The sequence below is a fragment of the Pseudopodoces humilis genome, chromosome 5 (genome assembly GCF_049639895.1).
Source record: "Pseudopodoces humilis isolate 2021_Gansu_Grassland_sample_001 chromosome 5, ASM4963989v1, whole genome shotgun sequence".
Classification (NCBI taxonomy): domain Eukaryota; kingdom Metazoa; phylum Chordata; class Aves; order Passeriformes; family Paridae; genus Pseudopodoces; species Pseudopodoces humilis.
In genome coordinates, this window is record NC_142204.1 from 34193260 (window position 1) to 34212764 (window position 19505).

At 36.0% G+C, this 19505-nt stretch overlaps 1 protein-coding gene across 6 annotated transcripts in view; it reads left to right on the forward strand.

Moving 5' to 3' along the window:
* PPFIA2 (PPFI scaffold protein A2) overlaps positions 1 to 19505 on the forward strand; it is a 283305-nt gene that overhangs the window by 83509 nt on the left and 180291 nt on the right. Inside the window, exon 1 of one of the 6 annotated variants that reach the window (XM_088055059.1) lies at positions 7472 to 7703. The exons of the other annotated variants lie outside the window; for them this stretch is intronic. Coding sequence (XP_087911185.1) covers positions 7623 to 7703 — 81 coding nt within the window. The 5' untranslated portion in view covers positions 7472 to 7622. Of the gene's footprint in view, positions 1 to 7471; positions 7704 to 19505 lie in introns of those variants that run through there. 6 annotated transcript variants of the gene reach the window in all.

A 19505-nucleotide genomic window follows, 5' to 3' on the forward strand; every position in this document is an offset into this window, starting at 1 on the left:
CACTGGGAAAGTATCTTTCAGCTATATTTGTATATAATGACTTTTTTTTCACAGAAAAATGCAACATTTGCTTCTACTTAATATAGCTATGCAGTTCCTGGATCATTCTATATTTTTATAATAGTTTGTAAGGGGAAATGGAAGTGTGCTGAGTCAAGATCTGGAACAGCCATTTGCCCTCAGGATGGTATTGGCTGTTTTATAGTCCCCTATCTTTTCTCTGCTGGAAGGATGATCTTAGACACTATCAGTACACAAACACTGCCACTGCACTTTTAGAAGGGAACAAGGCATCAAGAGGTTAAGGACAAGCACAGATAGGTTACATTTTTAGAAGAGAGTCTTTCTGCTTCCTACCATGACGTAAGGTTGTATGTGACAATGAAGAGATGGGTACCATAGCAAAGTCTGGAGGTCTTTTCAAGCCAATATGTTATTGCTGATTTGTGGCACGTACTTAAAAGGGAAAAAAGGCAAGAAAAGATTTTATGGCTTGTATCTAGCTATAAAAGGGAATTTGACATTGTATTTAGGAGACTACATTTTGGGAATAAAGTTGGAGCAACAGGTCTGACATTTTCAAACTTTGTTACTCCAAGTGCTTTGCCTCCTAAGTGTACAACAGTGAGACCTGTCCACAGTCCTTAGTCAAGAGAGTATTTCCAGTTCCCATGCAAAGTATGGGACTCATCAGTCATGAATTTTAGCTTTTGATTCATTTCTGTAAGTTCTTACTCAAAGGATCAAAGTTTAGCAACTTGCATCACTCATTATGACGAAAGATGCTTTCCAGATGGAGCAGAAATAGAAATAAGTAACAAAGACAATGGCCTTGGCACAAGATTTCCTAACAGCCTTTACCTCCTAGATAAAATTCTGTTACTCATTTTCATTAGTACTTTACTCTCTGAACACTTTTTGTACTTCCAGAACAGGATACATCTCCATGTAAACATTGCAGAACAATTGCAGTATAAAATACATTATCAGAATGAAAATGAATAAAATAACACTGTTAGGAAGAAAAAGTATTTTTTGAAGGAAGCATAGGAAGATTAGAGAGGATATCTTTTCACAGTAAGTTGTAGTGCCTGAACACATTATCTCAAACTTGTATCTTCTGTTTTTCCCTCATAGGCTTTCATCCTATTTTTATCCTCAGGATGAGGCACATAATGTAAGATGTTCAATTAAAAAGAAAAAGCCACTCTGCTGCTGATGATACATAGTCAATGATTATCATCTTGTGTTCTTTCATAATTTCACTCATCCTTAATGTACTGTGATCCTTTGCAGTAAGGTACATTATTTAGATTCTACATTTGCTGATAAGAAACGACTCATATTTTGGCCAGTGCCGTGATACCACTGTGTATAATGTTGCAATATAATCAACTTAAAGCATGAATAACACAAGTGACACTTCAGTGATACGACACATGGTGAAATAACACGCTGAATGTTTATATTATTTCTTTTCTACTGTCTAGGATCACATTACTTTGAAGGTTTTGGTCTTGATTTGTCCAGAGTTAATGTTAAATTTGACCAAAATGTTAAAAATGTTCATAAAGGCAGTCACTTCTTTGATTCTATATAAAAAAATTGTCTTTGATTCCAAGGATCATCTAGACTTTTCATAAAATCTGTAGTCATGTCAGAAAACAGAAAGGTAGTCCTGGCATCAAAAGTGAATTGTAGAGGACCATTATGTATAGCAATATAGCTTAGTATCTGGGCTTTTGGCAGTTAAAACCCAAGAGTCATGGAGAAAAGTAAATATCTTTTCATATCACGTATGAATTAACTTCCAGAGATAACTCTCAATTTTTTATGGTTTGGTTCACTAGACTTTCTCACAGTTCTGCCATCCTCTCCTCCAACTCTCACATTGTGCTTAAAGTCCAGTGTACTTCTCTATATACAAACATTAAGTTTTCATTCCATTTCCTTTTTAGATTCACTCAGTAACTGTCATCAACACATAACTTAAAAATAGATAAAACCAGTGTTTATATCAGGTTCATTTAAATTACCTAGGTAATTTAATATAATCTGTGATGGTCAAGTTATACAGAGGAAGCATAGATCCAGTGCTGGGAACTTGAATTGTTTCAAGAAAAATGGAATGGTGCTTTGGATATTCCATCCTGGCTTTGTTGAACCATGTGGAAAGGGAGTCAGATATAGAACCATTTAATTGTTAAGTCTTCAGAATGGGAGAATTAATTCTTATGCCTGTGATGACCAGAATATTGTAGGGCAGTGCTGTGCAGGAGCCCTAGCTGTGGTCAAAAATTGCTTGTCCAGAATAAAGATAGATAAAGATAGATAGATAGATAGATAGATAGATAGATAGATAGATAGACAGATTAGATAGATAGATAGATAGATGATAAAAAAGAAAGGGAAATTTTGCTCCTGCACAGGCAATCAAACAATATCTTTTGAACTTAGTGTCATTATGGTTGCCTTCCATATTTGTTGATTATGGACTGCATACTTGATAGGTTATGCAAAATGTGTTCTGAATGAGCAACTGTATTCATAAACTTGCTTAGATATTGAATGAGAAATTTTAATTTTTTTTGACCTTTCATAGCATAGATTTGCTGTTACTTAAATGAATTCTCAAGTTTGCCATTTAAAGGAAAAGTGGTTATAAGAGATTGAAGTTGAGTAGTTGATGTTGACTCTGTTTTTTTTTCAAAATAAATGCAATGCTTGGTAAAATATTTCAGTATATGCAACAAAGCAAGATTACTTTACAAATGAATTGTATTCATATTTGCACTTCCTGTGAAAGTTTTGCCATTGTTCTCAATGCTCTCATGCTTGAGAAGGAATTCATCATACAGAATAAACCTGTTGGGACATGTTTTAACCTTTAGTATTTCAGACATAAAGTTTTTACTTCTAACAGGAGATATTTTGTTCTGCAGTGTACTTGTCATCAAGGGTTATACAAATCTTTATGTTCAGACTTTAAATAGGGCTCATAAGTTCATACTGCCTTGGTACCAGCACTTGTTCTTGTGAGACACTTCCTGGTAGAAGTTGGTATTTGTACACTCGAAAGCAACAAAGACCAGTGATGGAAATGTTGATAATTTGCTCTTAATTACAAATGTAAAACAGGCTTTATTTATTAATAAGATAAGCTTGTCTATTTCTACCAGTTTTAAATTCTATAAGGATTTTCTGTTAGTATGAGAAGCCTGCAAGGGAACAAGAATTCCCTTGTTCTATGTTTCATTGTCTTTACTTCTCCCACTTTGCCTTCTGGGAGCTATACCAGCTGGAAATGGTTAGTTTCTGAAACATTTTATACAAGTTTTATACATTCTTTAAAGTATATGAATCAGATTTTGGTTTTGTGTTGCTTTGTTGATGGGGGAAAAAAGTATTTGTGGCATAGACCTTCATTAAATAAGCCAAAAGGAACTAAAAATAAATTTGTATATAAAAAGAAAATAGGTTTCATGTGTGACTTCATGAATATAATCATTAAAACTTAATATGCAAGTGAATATATTTTTTTCTGAACTGTGGTAAAGGTTTAACATAATTTCCAGCCATTAATAGTTGGAAAATAGAACTCTTTAACATTTTTCAGTTTAAAGCAAAATCAGGGTATTTTAAGCCAGATGAGTAATATATCATATGATACTCTATCTTGATGTCTACAATAGAAAATAATAAAGAAACAACAGTTCTAGTACAGTGTTGTCAATACTGGAAGATTAGTAGGGTTTCTCTGAGTCAGTGAAGTAGAAGTGATAAGTGGTAGTGATAGTGGTTTAATGTGGAAGCTCTCTAGTGTTCTGAAAATCACACTCACACTGCTCCTGGAGTAAGGCATGTTTCTTTAACATGGTTTTCCCTGATAGAGACAAAATTGAGAATAATATGTGATATAAAGTCTTTGTTTCTGGATAATTATCCACCTAATTCAATAAGAGCTGGTGATTGAAATCTTAACTCAAAACATCTGCTTTATATTGCACTACATATTCTGAAGAAAAACTATATATCACAAACACTAGCACAGTAAAAAGCTAAGTGTCTTCATCAATTTAAAAAAATGCATCCTGTCTCTGCAGTCAGAAATAGAAGGTTTTGTATTAGTGTCCCTGAATTTTCAAAGTACTTTACATAATAATATGATATATACATACATATGCCTTTTTGATGTGTGACTTACTGGGTTTTTAAATATATATATGTATATAAATATATATACCTCTATATATATATCTATAATATTTTGGGTTTTGTACCTACTATCAAAAATCATAGGCTATGCATAAAAAAACCTCACTTAAAAGCATTAAATAAAAAATCACACTGAAAATTTTGGAGAGTAGTATCTAATTAAAATGTAAAGTTCAACATAATTCATATGATACAGATTCAGCGCTTGATAACTCATACATAGTTGTAAAGTAACTGGAACTAAAACCATCTCAGAAGCATTCCCACGTCTCATACTTTTAAACATGTAGAACTTTTTCTTTTCATGTAGATTTTTTTATTCCCCCACCACAAGTCTCAGTTTATGGAAAAATTAAATCATTAGTTGGAAGATTCATGAGAAAAAATATTTGAATGGGGATTGCATCCATTGTAAGTACTTCTACCACTGAGCTGTAGCCATAGTCTTTAGGTGTGTTTCTCTGTTTGTCCTGTTTGGTCTCTTCAGTTTCTTTCAGTTCCATTTTCTGCTCTCTTTCAGTTCATGTTGCTTGATACCCTCCTTAGCTGTTGCATTCAATTAGACATGGGAGACCTGGTTCCAGCTCCTGTTCCGAGGAGATTGCTGAATCCCAGCTTTGGGGCTGCCGGCTTTTCTGAAATGTGACTCTTTCTGTAATTGTGAGCACTCATTCTGCCATCCATCAGTTCATGCTTTACTGAATTTACCTGTGCTGTAACCACTTCCTGACAGGAGGCTAGTTTCATATTCCTCAGAAGAAGCTGCTGTAAACAAATGTCTTCAATCTATTTTGAGTGTTACTCCAAAATGACATTCTGGTTCCTTGAGGATCCTACAAGAATATGATGTTGCCTGTATTGCAGTGAGCTAGAAGAAAATTCATAGTCATTAACTTTCTTCACGAGGTGGAAGTTAGTGGAGAGTTAGAACAACAGTTACAATGCTATGCCTTCTCTCCAGATTTATACTGATTAGATAGGGAGGTATGTTTATTGGAACTGAAAAGCAGGTGTTGTTTGGGCTGTTGCTTTTTCTTTGTGGTGGAATTGGTGGCAGGTTTTTTAACTGCAAATTTCTTCACCTAGGCAGGAAAGCCAAAACAACAGATAAAGGACCAAGAAAAGTAATTTGAAAAGCATTTTTCAAGTAACAGGCAGCCAAGACATGGTGAACAGTGATCCCAGTAAGAGCTCCCAGTGGAAGGCTACAACTAGAATATGTGCAGACCTAGAGGAACAAATGAGGAACTAGCAAGTCTAAATATAGCAGTAGTGTTATGATTGTGAAAGGCATTATTATAACTGTGACTAAAGAAGTTGGTTTTAACTGTGAATTAACTACCTTAAGATTTAGAACATACTAGTATCAGAAAATGAACTGACTTTTCTATATCCCTGGTAGAAGCAAGGATTAAAAGTTAGGAAATTTGAAACAAGAGAAGTTTGAGCTATAGGTACAGTTACTGAGTACTGCAAGTACTTTTCTATTGGAGGAATGTACATGGGACATGATTTCTTCAAATTATGTATTTGGTGAGGAAACTCTGATGTAAACTTCCTTCTTCTTCTAGGGCAAACCATTTTAAATGTGCATAAAAGAAACTTTATTCATTTCACTGTGGGGAAATAGCACATTTTTGGTAGGCATATTATAAAGAAGAAAGTATCAGTTCATAATAAAAGATTCTCTACTCAGATTATAAACAAACTGATATCTTTCATTTGACCAGTTGAGGGGCCTCTTTGCTAATACAAGCATCTAGATCTTCTGGAAGAGAAATCAAAGAGGGGAGAATGCACTCTAAGCTGAAATCTAGGTCTTAAGAAAATGTTCCAGACAGTAGTTTTGCTTTGATTTCGTAAATGTTATAGAAGCTATATCATGGTAATTATAAGAAATTGGGAGATACAAATAGGATCTGAGAAGATGTTTTCCTCTTTGGCTTACAAAATATTATTGCAGTGTGTACCACTCTGACATACACATTTAAACAGACAGACATCTCTGCATCTTTTCCAGCTCCTTTTATAGACATTTTACTTTAGAAGCTGCATTATCTCCTATTGCTAAAAGCATTAAGATAAAACAGAATAAAAAACATAGGCAGCCTGGCAACTCACCTGGCTTTTAGAATTTTGACAAGTTCCTTTTGAAAGTACCATTTCTTAAGTGGGTTTTCTGTCTCTTTTAAACCTTTTGAATAAAATACAAAGTGCTTGATGGAAAATGCAAAGTTAGTTTTGCAACCACTTTGCAATTTTACCCTATTCTGTAACCCTACTTTTCAATTTTTGTATATCGAACACTTATTTTTTGTTGCTGAACGGTGTCAAGTTCTTCAAATACTACTTTCTTTATTATCTTCATGTAGTTCAAATGATCTGTGTTCGAAGAAAAAATGAGATGAATGATTTTTGAATGTTCAGTGCAGGTGTTCACAAGTATTACCAACTTCAAAAAATGACTTCTTTAAAATATATTGTGTATAGCTAATCAATTAAGCAGTAGGTCTATAGCTTTGCTAAGCACAGTAAGGCTTTAAGAAAAAAATTCCAACCTTATACTTAGCAATATCAGGTAAATCTTTCTTCAAGAGAGATTCAGACTGAAGAGGAGAAAAAAAAAATTAGGAAAAAAATGAGAAAAGAGACGCTTAAAATGTGTATTGTATTTAAACTGACTATAGCTCTGTAAACAGTCTCACAAATATTTATTTCTCCCCAGTAATAGCACCAAAAATTAAGAAATGTAAAAACCACTGATTTGGAAAGCAGTGCACAGTTTCTTTTTTCTAGACAAGACAGTCAAAACGACAAAAAAGCCACCTTTGTGTTATTTAAAGCAAGTTGTATGTGTTAACATAGCTGTCAGCAGCTGAAATGATAAAATTATCGTTGTTATCAAATGCAGCTATAAACTGAACACGAGGCATGCTTCAGGTTAGTCAGAAGAGGTCCTCTGTTTTTCACTGTGCATGCTTGCTTGAAATGAAACTGTGTTTTATTGGTTAACTGGGATGCTTAGCATAATCACTTTGCAAGGCTGTGGTGGAGGGAGGTGATTATCACTGAGAACAGATGGGCAGGTCCAAAGCATTGCCAGATTCTGCACAAGCTCCATGTACTGTAGGTTCTGGCTCTCTTTTCTTTGGCATTTCTAATTTTTATTCATCGTGCATATTACAACGGGCTAGCTGAGCTAGAGGTCAGGGAGCAATGACCTTACAGTTTAGCTCACAGATGCAGGAGTGAGGAATTCAAAGAGCTGCCACTGTACATCCGAACGGATGGGGCAGACGGAATTTTGTCCAATTGCCTCCCTAAATGTATAAAAGGATTTGTCTCCGAGCTTAGCACTCTGCTCTGCATCTGTAGCTCTCTGTGGATTGTATTGTGTGTGACCAGAAATGATATTCTCGGATATGAACACTGTCTCTGCTTCTCCGAAAGTGCATCCTCCTAATGGGACCCGATTTTATACTTTTCAGGTAAGTGAACTTTAATGAAACTGAAAGGATTTTAAACGATAGCTAAACTTTGAGTAAGAGTAGCTAATATGTTAAGAAGCTTATGCATTCATTAGTTTTATATAGGTAGGAGAAAAAATGTAAGAAGTCAGTATCATCACAGTAAGTGTGCTGCTTTAAAAAAAACAGAACGTCATTGCTCTTATACTAATGCAAAATTACATTCATTATTATTTTGCTATTGTTTGTGTTTTCTAATAGTAGTATCATCTTGCAATTAATTAAATTTATAGTTCCCTACATGGACCCACACTGTCTCTCTGCTTAGGTCAGATAAACACTCTGTTGAAATTACCAGAAATTCCAAACTGATATTATACAAAATATATTTTAAAAACTTTGTATGTTGTACATGTCTGGATTTTTAAATATTAATCCTGAATGTAATTTCATGCTAGCTGATGCTTGATTTGATTCCTGTGAATACTAATACATGTGCAATTGATAGAACAGCAGAATCTATTGGTAGGATTACTAAGGTTCTCAATTTTAAGCCAAGTTTTGCCTCATCCAGGTAAATAAGCTTGTGTCCTTAGCTAAATTAAGAATGTATTATATGCTCTGTGTCTTAATTGCAAACCAATCTAATTACAACCATCTTCCAGTAGCATTTCATGATAAGTAATGTTTAGTACCTTAGCTCCAAAAAACTATGTAATCCTACATTAAGATTAAACAAAAATAAAAGAGCCCTCACACACACCCCTGCCCCAGATGGTCCTTAGAGCATTTTGGCCCTGCAAGGCAAATCAAACACTCCACTAACTTAAAGTGGCAACAGCTTTTTCAGCCCAGCCTCTGATACAGTTAGGATTTAAATATCCTTCCTGCTCCTGATTGCCTACCAGGTTTGTCTTTTTCATTACTTATGCTATTGTAGAGGAATTCTTCAATATGTAATAAACCCTGTGTATACAACCAGAACAAGCAGTCTGAAGCAAAGATGGTTGTAAAAGTTGATTATAAAATGAATGGCAAACTTCTATTAAAAAATCCAGGTACAGCCTTCTTTAGTCCAATAATTGCATTTCATTCTTTTCTCCTCTTAAATCCATTGTTTTTAATTGTGCTGTCTTGCCCTTCTTACAGTGGTGTCAAATGGTAGTTGAGGGCTGTGCAGAAAGAATGGCATCCTCCTAACAGTGGTGATCTGCTGATCCTGGCAGTGATTCAGAGACATGAGTGCCCCAGGCCTGTTCCTCTACAGCATGACTACTTTTTTCACACACTGACATCTAAATATTCTGTACAGCCTCCTGTAGCTATGCTCTTAAACACAGTTCCTGACGTCAGGTATTCTTTCTGAGTATGCCGAGTTGAAAAAGTCACAAAAATTAGGATGCTTGGTTGTGATACCAAACTGAATATCTTATTTTGTGATACTTTATGAAAATAAGTGCTAAAGTATATGTATTTTTGACAATATGTATTATTGCTACTAGCAATCCCTGTGACTACTGTAGACATCCCACATACAAAAAATTCTCTTTTCAAAATTATTTCTTCTGCAGATTTTTGAGCTGAGGCATCACTAAATAAAAGGAAAGTAGAACTAAATTTCCTGTTGCATCCTGGATACTTAATGAACAATGTAGTTAAATAACCTTGGAATTTAAAGCTGTTAATTCTGCACAGTATGTGTTTGTGTTCTAGAACAGCTTGGTTTGCTAAAAAAATCCCTGAAAATTAAAATAAAATAAAATAATCAACCAAAGAGAGCCTGTATTGTCCTGTGATCACCTTTTGCAATCTTTTCCCCATTTATTTATTTATATATGTGCAGTATAAAATGATGTGAAGCAACTTTCCAGTTCTTGCCCTGGCTCCATGGTTCCATTGTTTGACCACCATGTTTGCCTTTTGACCACCTTCTCTTTCCCTCTTGAGTTACTTCAGTCTTTGCTTACAAATGAAATATCTGCTGAGAAGGAGTTCATATGATTCTTGTTACTTATTTTGATCTGTTTTAGAGTACTTTCACCTTTTGCTTTCCTACCTATTTTGTTGTTGCTATGTGTTATATTGAATCTCTTTGAGACAGAAAAATCTCTTGTTTAAATAGCTTTCAAAGTTTTGGGACAGGCTAATGGTACTTAATTTGAAATATGTACACTGGTATTTAACCTAAACATGTGAAAATAATCTCAGCAACAGCAATGTCTAGCATGTTCAAAACTGAACAAATACAAAAATTGTGAGATGAGGGCCTGAGCACAGACTGATGGAGGGCAATGAGTGATTAAGCAACTGATTTCATTGTACATTGATGTAATGATTCAACAGTTGAGTTAATTATGCATTGATTCATTAACACAACATATTAATTCTTTCAGCAATGGAAATGGTACAGAAGAAGAAAAAATCAGATGTGCAAGTTGTAACTTTATTATCAGTATTTCACTGATGTTCTCAGGAAATAAGACCAAGTTGGATTCTAGTGGCCAAGGAATCAGATTGGCTGTACAGGCGTGCATCTAGCCAAGCACTTGGACTAGGGATAATCAGAGTTAGTGTTTGACAGACTGTCTGAAGATTCTTGGTGCTCCAATGTCTGTCCCTAATTACATCAATATCTGTGACTATTACGTCAACCTCTGTGACTAGAAGTTATGATATTCCTCGTACCATGGTTCTGCTCAGGAAATTAGTCCAAATGATGCAAATGTTAAAAACATGATTTGGTTCAGTGTATTTGCACCTGCTATAATTCAGAGAAGCTTAAGCTTTGATCCTTAGAATATACTTTATTAAAGCAATTAAAATAAGAAAAAGCTATATATGAGAGGAGCTTAGATAAAGAAGTTATGTATTTTCTGAAAGGAAGGAGTTGTGATGCTGTTATGAACAAGGTTTAACTTTATAATAACCAGGGCAATACCAAAATTTAGTGCTTTGTATTTCAGTATCTCTATATTTCATCTCAATTCATGTGTGCCAACCTTGACAGACTTCTGCAGCTATATAACAGAAAGCAGTGATTTTCTTTATTTTTGCATTCAAGCTTGATAAAAAGATAGTATTTCTGCTACTTGAAGTGGATAAATTAGTTTGCCAGGAGTTCCACAGTGAGCATCTTTCATGAACATTGTAAACAGCAAAATTCAAGTAGTAACATTGCCTTGCTCTCTGCTTGATCATGTATTTTGCTGTATTTAATGGTTATTTGCATATAATAATGATACAGGTGGAAAAGTTTGGATTTGAAAGGAGATAGTTTTAACTTGATTATTGTTTGTGAAATTGGAAGCATTAATTCACTGAAAAAAATATTTTTATTCCATCTGTTTTTATTGGGGCCTTGAAGGTTGTTCCTCTTTTTATGAAAGCTTAGCACAAAGGAACTTTATTTCAAAATTCCAGATTTTGCTTCTGAAAGCTGTTTAATACTACTTTGGTCATTTAAAAGCAACTTAACTTTATGCTGGTCTTTGTCATATACAGTAATTTTTTTTGTTTTCTTGAATTGATTGTATACAGTAACACATGTGAATACTAGCATGCACAAATTCTGAACATTCAGAGTATCTTCATATTGTACATAATGTTTATTTCAACAGAATTCAAGCTCAAAAAGAATATTTTTCTCTTTCAGTATCTATGAACAGTATTTCTAGCTCTTACAAATTTCAGTTATTCAGCTGAGCACACATCTAAAGCCCAGAGCTAAGCACAGACTTAAATGGAAAGTAAAAGGAGTTGCCAATAGGTTCCAACTTAGGAACTAGGCATGTGCAGTAGAGACAGAGAAAACATCCTCAAATTGCTGCAGTACACGGTGTCATGGTTCCGGCTGAATCTTTAGCTTTGAAATCAGCACTGTGTAGTAACAGTTTCCATAAATGTTAACCACAAATTTAAAAGACTTGGAAGAAATACTAGTCAATTTTATAGGCAGATGAGATTTGTGTTTTATAAATGCATTCCTAGGCCAACCAGAGTGCACTCCTTTTTGCTAAGTAGTGAAGTGAGGGCTGGTATTTTATGAAAACTGGGGTGATTAAAGGAATTTTTTGAAGTTATCTGACAATCAGAAGGTCCATAAAGAAATAAAATTACCTTCTTACAAAACCAGCATAGAAATACTAAAATATTCATGTGACAAAAAACTGTAAATATACTATGAAGTACTGTAAAAGTGCATTGCTGATCAAAGGTGTGAAACTGGGTTACTGGGAAATTGGGAAACATTTCTATACATAAAACATATCTATCACCATGATACTGATTTCTGCTGGCTCTTCCTTCTTAGCAACTAAAAGTTACTAAGAGACAGTGAATTAATAGAATGCAAGTAAAAATGTTACTTTTTGGTACACAATGTGCTTTGAGCTCTATGGAAAACCTCCCCAGATTCTATAGGAAATTCTAGATAATCTCATTAGTTGTCCTATTGATATCTGTATTAGTAATTTAAATTATCTGTATGCCTACCCAAACTTCTGTTTTATAGTTAGTCATTCTATTTTCTTTCATATTACTTTACTATATGAAAATAGTAAATGAAACAAAAAGCCACTTCTATAAGAGAAAGTATCTTGTTAGAATTTGTAATTGTGTTAGCATAGAGTTAGTAGGTATGCCATGCTCTGCTTGTTTAGTAGGCCATAACTTTTCAACTATTTTGTTGCTTCACATATTTTAGTGCCATATGATTTAGTATCAAAGAAAAAAGCTTTTAAGTTTTTTTGCAGAAATAACCCAGTGCAATGAGAAAAAATTAATTCCAGGTGATGGAGATGGGTTATTAGTCACCTTGTATCTCACCACTCATACCACAACAAAATTCTTGTAAAATTGGGTGACTGTTCCTACTCTATGCAGACTTAATTGCACATGTAGAAAATATGCTACATATAACATGCAGAAGAGAGCCAAAAAATAGTGTATACTTTCAGACTTGTGTCACCTCATCCATGGAGAACTGTGGCATCTGATCTTACCTTGAGCTTCAGCTTGCTGAGCATGTAAGCAGCTCCTTCCAGCAACCCTCTGCCAGGCGTGAGATTTCTCCCTTAGTTTTGGCTAAATAAAGATTTTTCTGTTCTTATTTATGGCACTGGCACAGTACATTTTTTTCAGAAACATCAGGTAGAAGTTGTAGGAGCATGATCTTTGTGAAAGCCGGTTGGTAACTGTACCAGTAATGATGGTGAACATCACTGAGCCCACTGAGTAACTGGGTTGGTGTGGCAGAAGTTGTGGTGCACATCATGTAGGTTGCTGTGGCCTTCAGAAGCTTTGAAAGTTGTGTTAGTGAATAAAAATAACAGTGGCAGAAAGAAAGACAGACAGTGAATTAGGTTTTAAAGACTTCTGACATGTTAACAGTGGCAGAAAATACTAATGCTGGACCAGTGCTTTACTGTGTAGCCAAAAAAGAAATCTTTAAAAAATATGGGCAGCGTCAAAGGCAGGAGACAATATTAAAGTGATTTGCATTGCAAATACCTTGGAAATATTTATAGCTGTATAAGTGGGTTTTACATAATTTTGGAATTCAGGGATTTCAGAGGAGTAGTGTGAGAGATATACCTACAGGCTCTTTTATTCAGAAGTAAAAGGCAAATGGCCTCATGTTCAAGGTTATTATTTACTATTATTTTCTTTTATTATTCTGTGATATGTATTTTTATTGGCTGTTTGGTGAGAATAAACTTAGAGCTTTTCTGCTCAAATACAGACCTGGTTATGCAGTGTTATTCTGACACTAATCAAAAATATTATTTCTCTGTACACAGCTACAAAATTTTGAAGGAGAAATATCAGAAAATTTTATACATTAAAACGTGCTATGCCAAATAAACTTATATAATTTTAATCTTGTAGAATTGTTTCTATAATGGAGAATGTGAGCATTTGTTAATCAGTTCAGCTATACTGACAATTAATTAAGTTTAATCATTTTACTTAGCTGATGAGAATGTGGCACTTGGACTTCAAAAGTGGAACAGAATTATTCAGTCTGACAGGAAAATAAGAACATTGTCGAAGTGTTCAGCTAATATGTTAAAACTGTGTTACTGTGAAGTATTTAATATGCCTTGGGTATCTAGAGAAATAATTTTGTTTGCATAAGAGTTGGGTGTTTTCTTTTGCGTAATTCTGTTGTTCCAGAGAACTCTAATTTGTGGCCATCAGAGCTCATAAAGACAGTGTTTTAACCACAATCCACAACTAAGCACACAGACCATCTCTGAAGAGGTACTTGGTTTCTGGTTGGCTTCTGGGTTTTAGCTGGAATTGGGCTGAGAGCTGCCCCAGCTGTGGGGCTGCCCCACAATTTACCCTCCTCCTGCTTAAAAATCAGTAGTGCTGCATGGCCCCGTATTTTCTGTAGCTTGTTTTTCCAGCCAGTCAATAAAATGGTCTGATTGTTTTTATGAATCTGCTCTGCATGCAGTGAACTGGGAAGGCTGACCTTACTGAGTATTAACTGACTGTTTAGATCTACAGGTACCATTTGCATCCTTCTCTGGGAAGAAACACAGGTTGCTAAAGAAGTAACTTAGAACCATTATAGTTCTAAGATAAACCTAATTACCACAAATTCAGTGTAGAAATCAGGAAAACTAAACCTTCTTCCCAAAAGCTGCAAGTCAAAACTAACTGTATGCACATACACACACACATGCTTTCAAAAAAAACCACAAATCAATTAAGAAAGTAATTAAGCACAGAACTGTCTACAGTATTATTCAGTTGTAGAGATTTTGTAAATAATGTTGCTTACTCAAAAAATACAATAATTAGAGCAAGTGAAGAATGCAGGATCTTTAAATACATAGATACAACAAAATAGAAAGATAGAGCTTAAAGTCTTTGTCTTAAGTAAATATTCATGTATATTTTGCTTTTGTTTGTCATAAAACCATATTTTTTTCTACATAATACCATTATTTTATTTGTTGAAGCTGAGCAGTAACCAAGCAGAGCAGTCAATGCAACTTTCCTATGTGGAATTCCTGTCATATAGAGTGTGGCCACTTTGCAATGTAATGAGAAAAAGTCAGAAAGTACCTTTTCTTTTTATTCCAGAAGCAGTGAAGCTAAACCAGAGCTGCTGTTTCTTTTGCAGCTGAGTGGATGTGACCAATAAAAGCAGGGGGCCAGTAGGAGGAATAGCAATAGGAGCGCTTTCCTCCTTTTCCAGAAATAGGATCATGGTACAGTTTCTGAATCATAGCTAGAAACCATGTTTCTGCCTCAATTTCAGAAGAGCTTTTAGTGTTGGATTATTTTACTGTAATTTGTATGGAAAATAAAGAAATGTACTGGTGCTTTCCAGACTAGTAAGGATACTAAGAGTTATTACACATTAATGTGTATTGGTTTGATATCGGTTGGTCCAAATGAATACAAACTGATTAGAGTTTCAGATAATATGCTTTCTTTATAGGGAAAGCAGAACAATAGAGGCATAGCCTGTTCTCAGAGAGCACATACTATTTCTCTGTGGAGGAATGTTCTCAACATCCTATATAAACTGTGATGATAATCTTGTGGAAATGGCAAGGTTTTTCCCTTGATGAATATTACAATCTTGCTGTGCAGCACTGATGAAACTTTCCCATCCCTGTCTGAGAGGAGAGTGTAAGTAATTGGCTGATTTCATTGTACCTTTCAAATATATTCCTAGTAGCTGTCTCAGATCTAGATCGTACTGCTACCGCCTTCTTGGTTTGCTACACATTGGACCAAGTAGGGGACACTACCATCCTAGAACAGTATTAATTTTATTTTATATGAAGAACTTATATGAAGTCCTTAAGGTTTTTTTTTTAACATTGTTTGGAAATTCATAAGGTGAGAGACCTGATACTTATAATGTAGTCACTATCAACAGCATTAGCTGATGATGTTGAAAGACGGGTGATCTACCTCAAAGTTTCTTCTTTTACTTACATCTGTCTTAAAGCAAGGAAAGAAAGCAGGTGAAGGCAGTAAATGAAAAATACTTGGCATGTTGAACTATCCTATGGTCAAAGTCAAGCAAAAAAGTGCTTAAGTGATTTTAATAGTTTTAAATACTTTGAGATGTGAATAAAGTTTTTGCTGAGCAATTTATGAGGAACTATGCCTATAGATATGTCTTTTGGGGGGAAAATTAAGAAGCATTAAAATAAATAATTTTACCTTTATAGGTTGTATTTTCATTTTGAATGCAATAGTGTTAGTATACATTACAATATTTTTAATCCTAAATTTCTTAGTAGTGATTTTAGTAAATAAATTTTATTTTGCCTCATCTATTCCTGTCTAGTTCAATATTCAATTGTCAGTTATGCTTAGCAGAACATTTATGGAGGACTGAGGTCAGGATTGTTTTAAAGTGACAGCTGGCATAATTCAGTTGAATTGTGATTCACTCAAAGATATAAACTAATGAGAAGAATATGGATTCAGTATTTTCACTGTAAGAATTAAAATTAATGATTCATGGAAACTAAAGTGTTCTGTGTTATTTTTACACTAGGAGGAATTTTACAGCTCTGCATGACTAAGAGTGCTTATTCCTATGAAATGTGTTACTCCTACTGATGGGCCTAACAAAGTATACATTAATTTTTTATTTATATTTTTAATTAAGTATTCTGCATGCATCATGGTGGCACAGTGGGAGGAATGACTGTCTACACCATCAGCCTCAGCAGTGTTGGCACTGAGCAAAGCTTTACAAAGGGCAGTGAGGAGATGTCAGTAGCTCTGAAAATGCGCTGAGGGTGCGGTTATCTGTAGGGGTGTAGGAGAAAGGAGAAAAAGAAGGTACATGATCTGGATTCTTGTGTTTATGCCTCCATTAGTAGGTAAGTGTGGCAGGGTAAATTCAACCTGTAGAGCAAAAGAGGAGGATCATCTGTCTGTGTCATCCATGGGGAAGTTTTTTTGGAATAGGTCATCACATCCTCAGGCTGTACATCCACAAAGGGATGGAAAGCATCAGATTCACTCTCACAAGTTATCTTTCCATTTCATTTTTTCCAGGAGGTACCCAGGCACTCTGAAACCACGATACAAACCAAAGTGAGTTGAGACAACAGGGAATTTTGCTTCAGATTTCCTCATAGAAAACAAAACACTTGATTTCTGTAACAGCAGGACCTGATAAACAGCATTTCAGAACAAGGGCCAAGATTTGTCAGTTCTAAATCACATTCTGGGAGAGTGTATTTTTTTAAAAGAGTCCAGGAACATAAGCTGCCCAATGTTGAGCTAACCTTTGTCAATACACCTATACTGATAAAGACTATGTTGACTTTCTAATGTCATACTTCAGATGAGTCTCTTCCATGCATGCTATTTGCAGTGTCTTTTATCGTTTTCTTAGGACTCTATTATAAAAATAAATATTATGTGGAGAAAATTATTACTATCACCTCACATTTCTGAGCAAGTAAAAAACTATTAATGTATGGTTTTGATAAGCAAAGAAAAAGATTTATTTTGCGTTGTTATGGAAACTGCTTTTCTTTGCCATACTTTTATGTTAGTAGTAGACACAGAAAGTTTCAGGTTAGTAATTGAACCTCTGTTTCATGTGGTTGGGAACATGAGTTCCAGATTGACTGAGTGGATGGCTTTGATGTATCATCTTGAGTGTGATCACACTCAAGGGGACATCCAGGGGATCAGATCCAGCCAGAATAGATTTAGAAGGGTCAGGTCTTGTCTGACCAGCTTAATCTCCTTTTGCAATAAGGTGGCCCACCTGGTGGATGAGGGGAAGGCTGTGGATGTTGTCTACCTGGACTTCAGCAAAGCCTTTGACACCATTTCCCACCATACTCCTGGAAAAGCTGGCAGCCCATGGCTTGGACAAGTGCACCCTTTACCGGGTTAAGAACTGCCTGGGTGGCTGGGCCCAGTGAGGGGTGGTGAATGGTGCTGTATCCAGTTGGTGGATGGTCCCTGGTGGCATCCCCCACGGATCAGCTTTGGGCCCAGCCCTGTTTAAGATCTTTAATACTGATGATTGGGATGAAGGGATTGAGTCTGCCATTTGGAAATTTGCAGATGACACCAAGCTGTGGTGTGATGCATGTGTTGATCTGCTGGAGGGTAGGAAGGCTCTGCAGAAGGACAGGCTGGATCCATGGGCTGAATTTAATGACATGAGGCTCAACAAGACAAGGTGCCGGGTCCCCCACTTTGGCCACAACAACCCCATGCAGCACCACAGGATGAGGACAGAGTGGCTGGATACCAGCCAGGCAGAAAGGGACCTGGGGGTATTGATTAACAGCAGCTGAACATGAGCCAGCAGCTGTGCCCAGGTGGCCAACAACATCCTGGCCTGCATCTGAAATAGCGTGGCCAGCAGGAGCAGGGCAGTGATTGTTCCCTGGTACTCAGCACTGGAGAGGCTGCACCTTGAGTGCTGTGTCCAGTGCTGAGCTCCTCACTTTAGGAAAGATGTTGAGATGCTGGAGCATGTCCAGAGAAGCACAACAAGGCTGGTGAAGGGTGTGGAACACCAGTTCAGTGAGGAGCGGCTGAAGGAGCTGGAGATGTTTAGTCTGGAGAAAAGGCTCAGGGCAGACCCTATCACTCTCTACATCTCCCTCAAAGGGGGCTGTGGCCAGGTGGGGGTCAGTCTCTTCTCCCAGACAACCAGCCATAGGACAAGAGCACACAGACTTCAGCTGCACCAGTGAAGGTTTAGGTTGGCTGTTAGGAAGAAACTCCTCACAGAAAGGGTCACTGGGCATTGGAATGGGTTGCCCACAGAGGTGGTGGAGTCACTGTCCCTGGAAGTGTTTAAGGAAAGGCTGGATGTGGCACTTAGTGCCAGTCTGGTTGAAAGATGATAGGTTGGACTCGATGATCTCAGAGGTCTTTTCCAACCTAGTTGATTCTGTGATTCTGTATCTCGTAAGGTTTGAAAACATAGTATGGCCTCTGTTGGCCTGAAACCTAGGATAGATTGGCTAGCACTGTGATGAACAGTGAAGCATAAAGCTAAATATCTGCTAAACTGTGCTCAGCAAAAAAATTAGTAACTTACACTAAATACACATATGCAGACATTTGTTGCTTGAAGTAAAGCTTCAACATCAACATTTGTGTCTCAAACAAATCACATCAGCACATCTGATGACTGTAGTATGTATGTTCATCTCCTGAGACTGGGAACATGATAGAATTCCCTCTTTTGATTAGCCCAACTGCACTGCAGGTTTGAGATTTGGGCGAAGTTTCATCCTCTCTCTCACTTATGGCTTGTGAGGATATTCTTAACAGGTGTCTGAAACCAACTCTCCTTACATTACTCATGATTATTTATCATTCAAAGGCAATTTTTAGAGGAAAGCTTAAACCTCTGGAAGCACAAAACTATCAGTAATGTGTATGTCAAATTTAATCTCTAATCTTTGTAAAATAACAATCTTTTTATTCAGCAAGTGGAAGAGTTCTTTGGATTATCTAGTTTTAAATTCCCTTCCCTCTTCATACAGGCATCTACTACTTAAATGCAATGTTTATCTGTAAGAAATTTTACATGTTATTGCTAAAAGTAGAGAATAAAGGGAAAATATATGTCTGTAGTTTGCTGCAATTTGCATCAGCTCTTAGCTTTCCTTCGTAAAGAGGGAAATCTGATGAACATTTTAGCCTCTAACACCATCTCCTGATCCTGTTTGCATTTATGTTCAGTGGGCTGTACCGAGAATTTCTCTCTTCAACCAACCTTCTGGGGAAAGAGCAGTTTGCACTCTTTCAGTCAATCAGAATTACTAAATTAAATCATCTTGACTCCAGCATGGT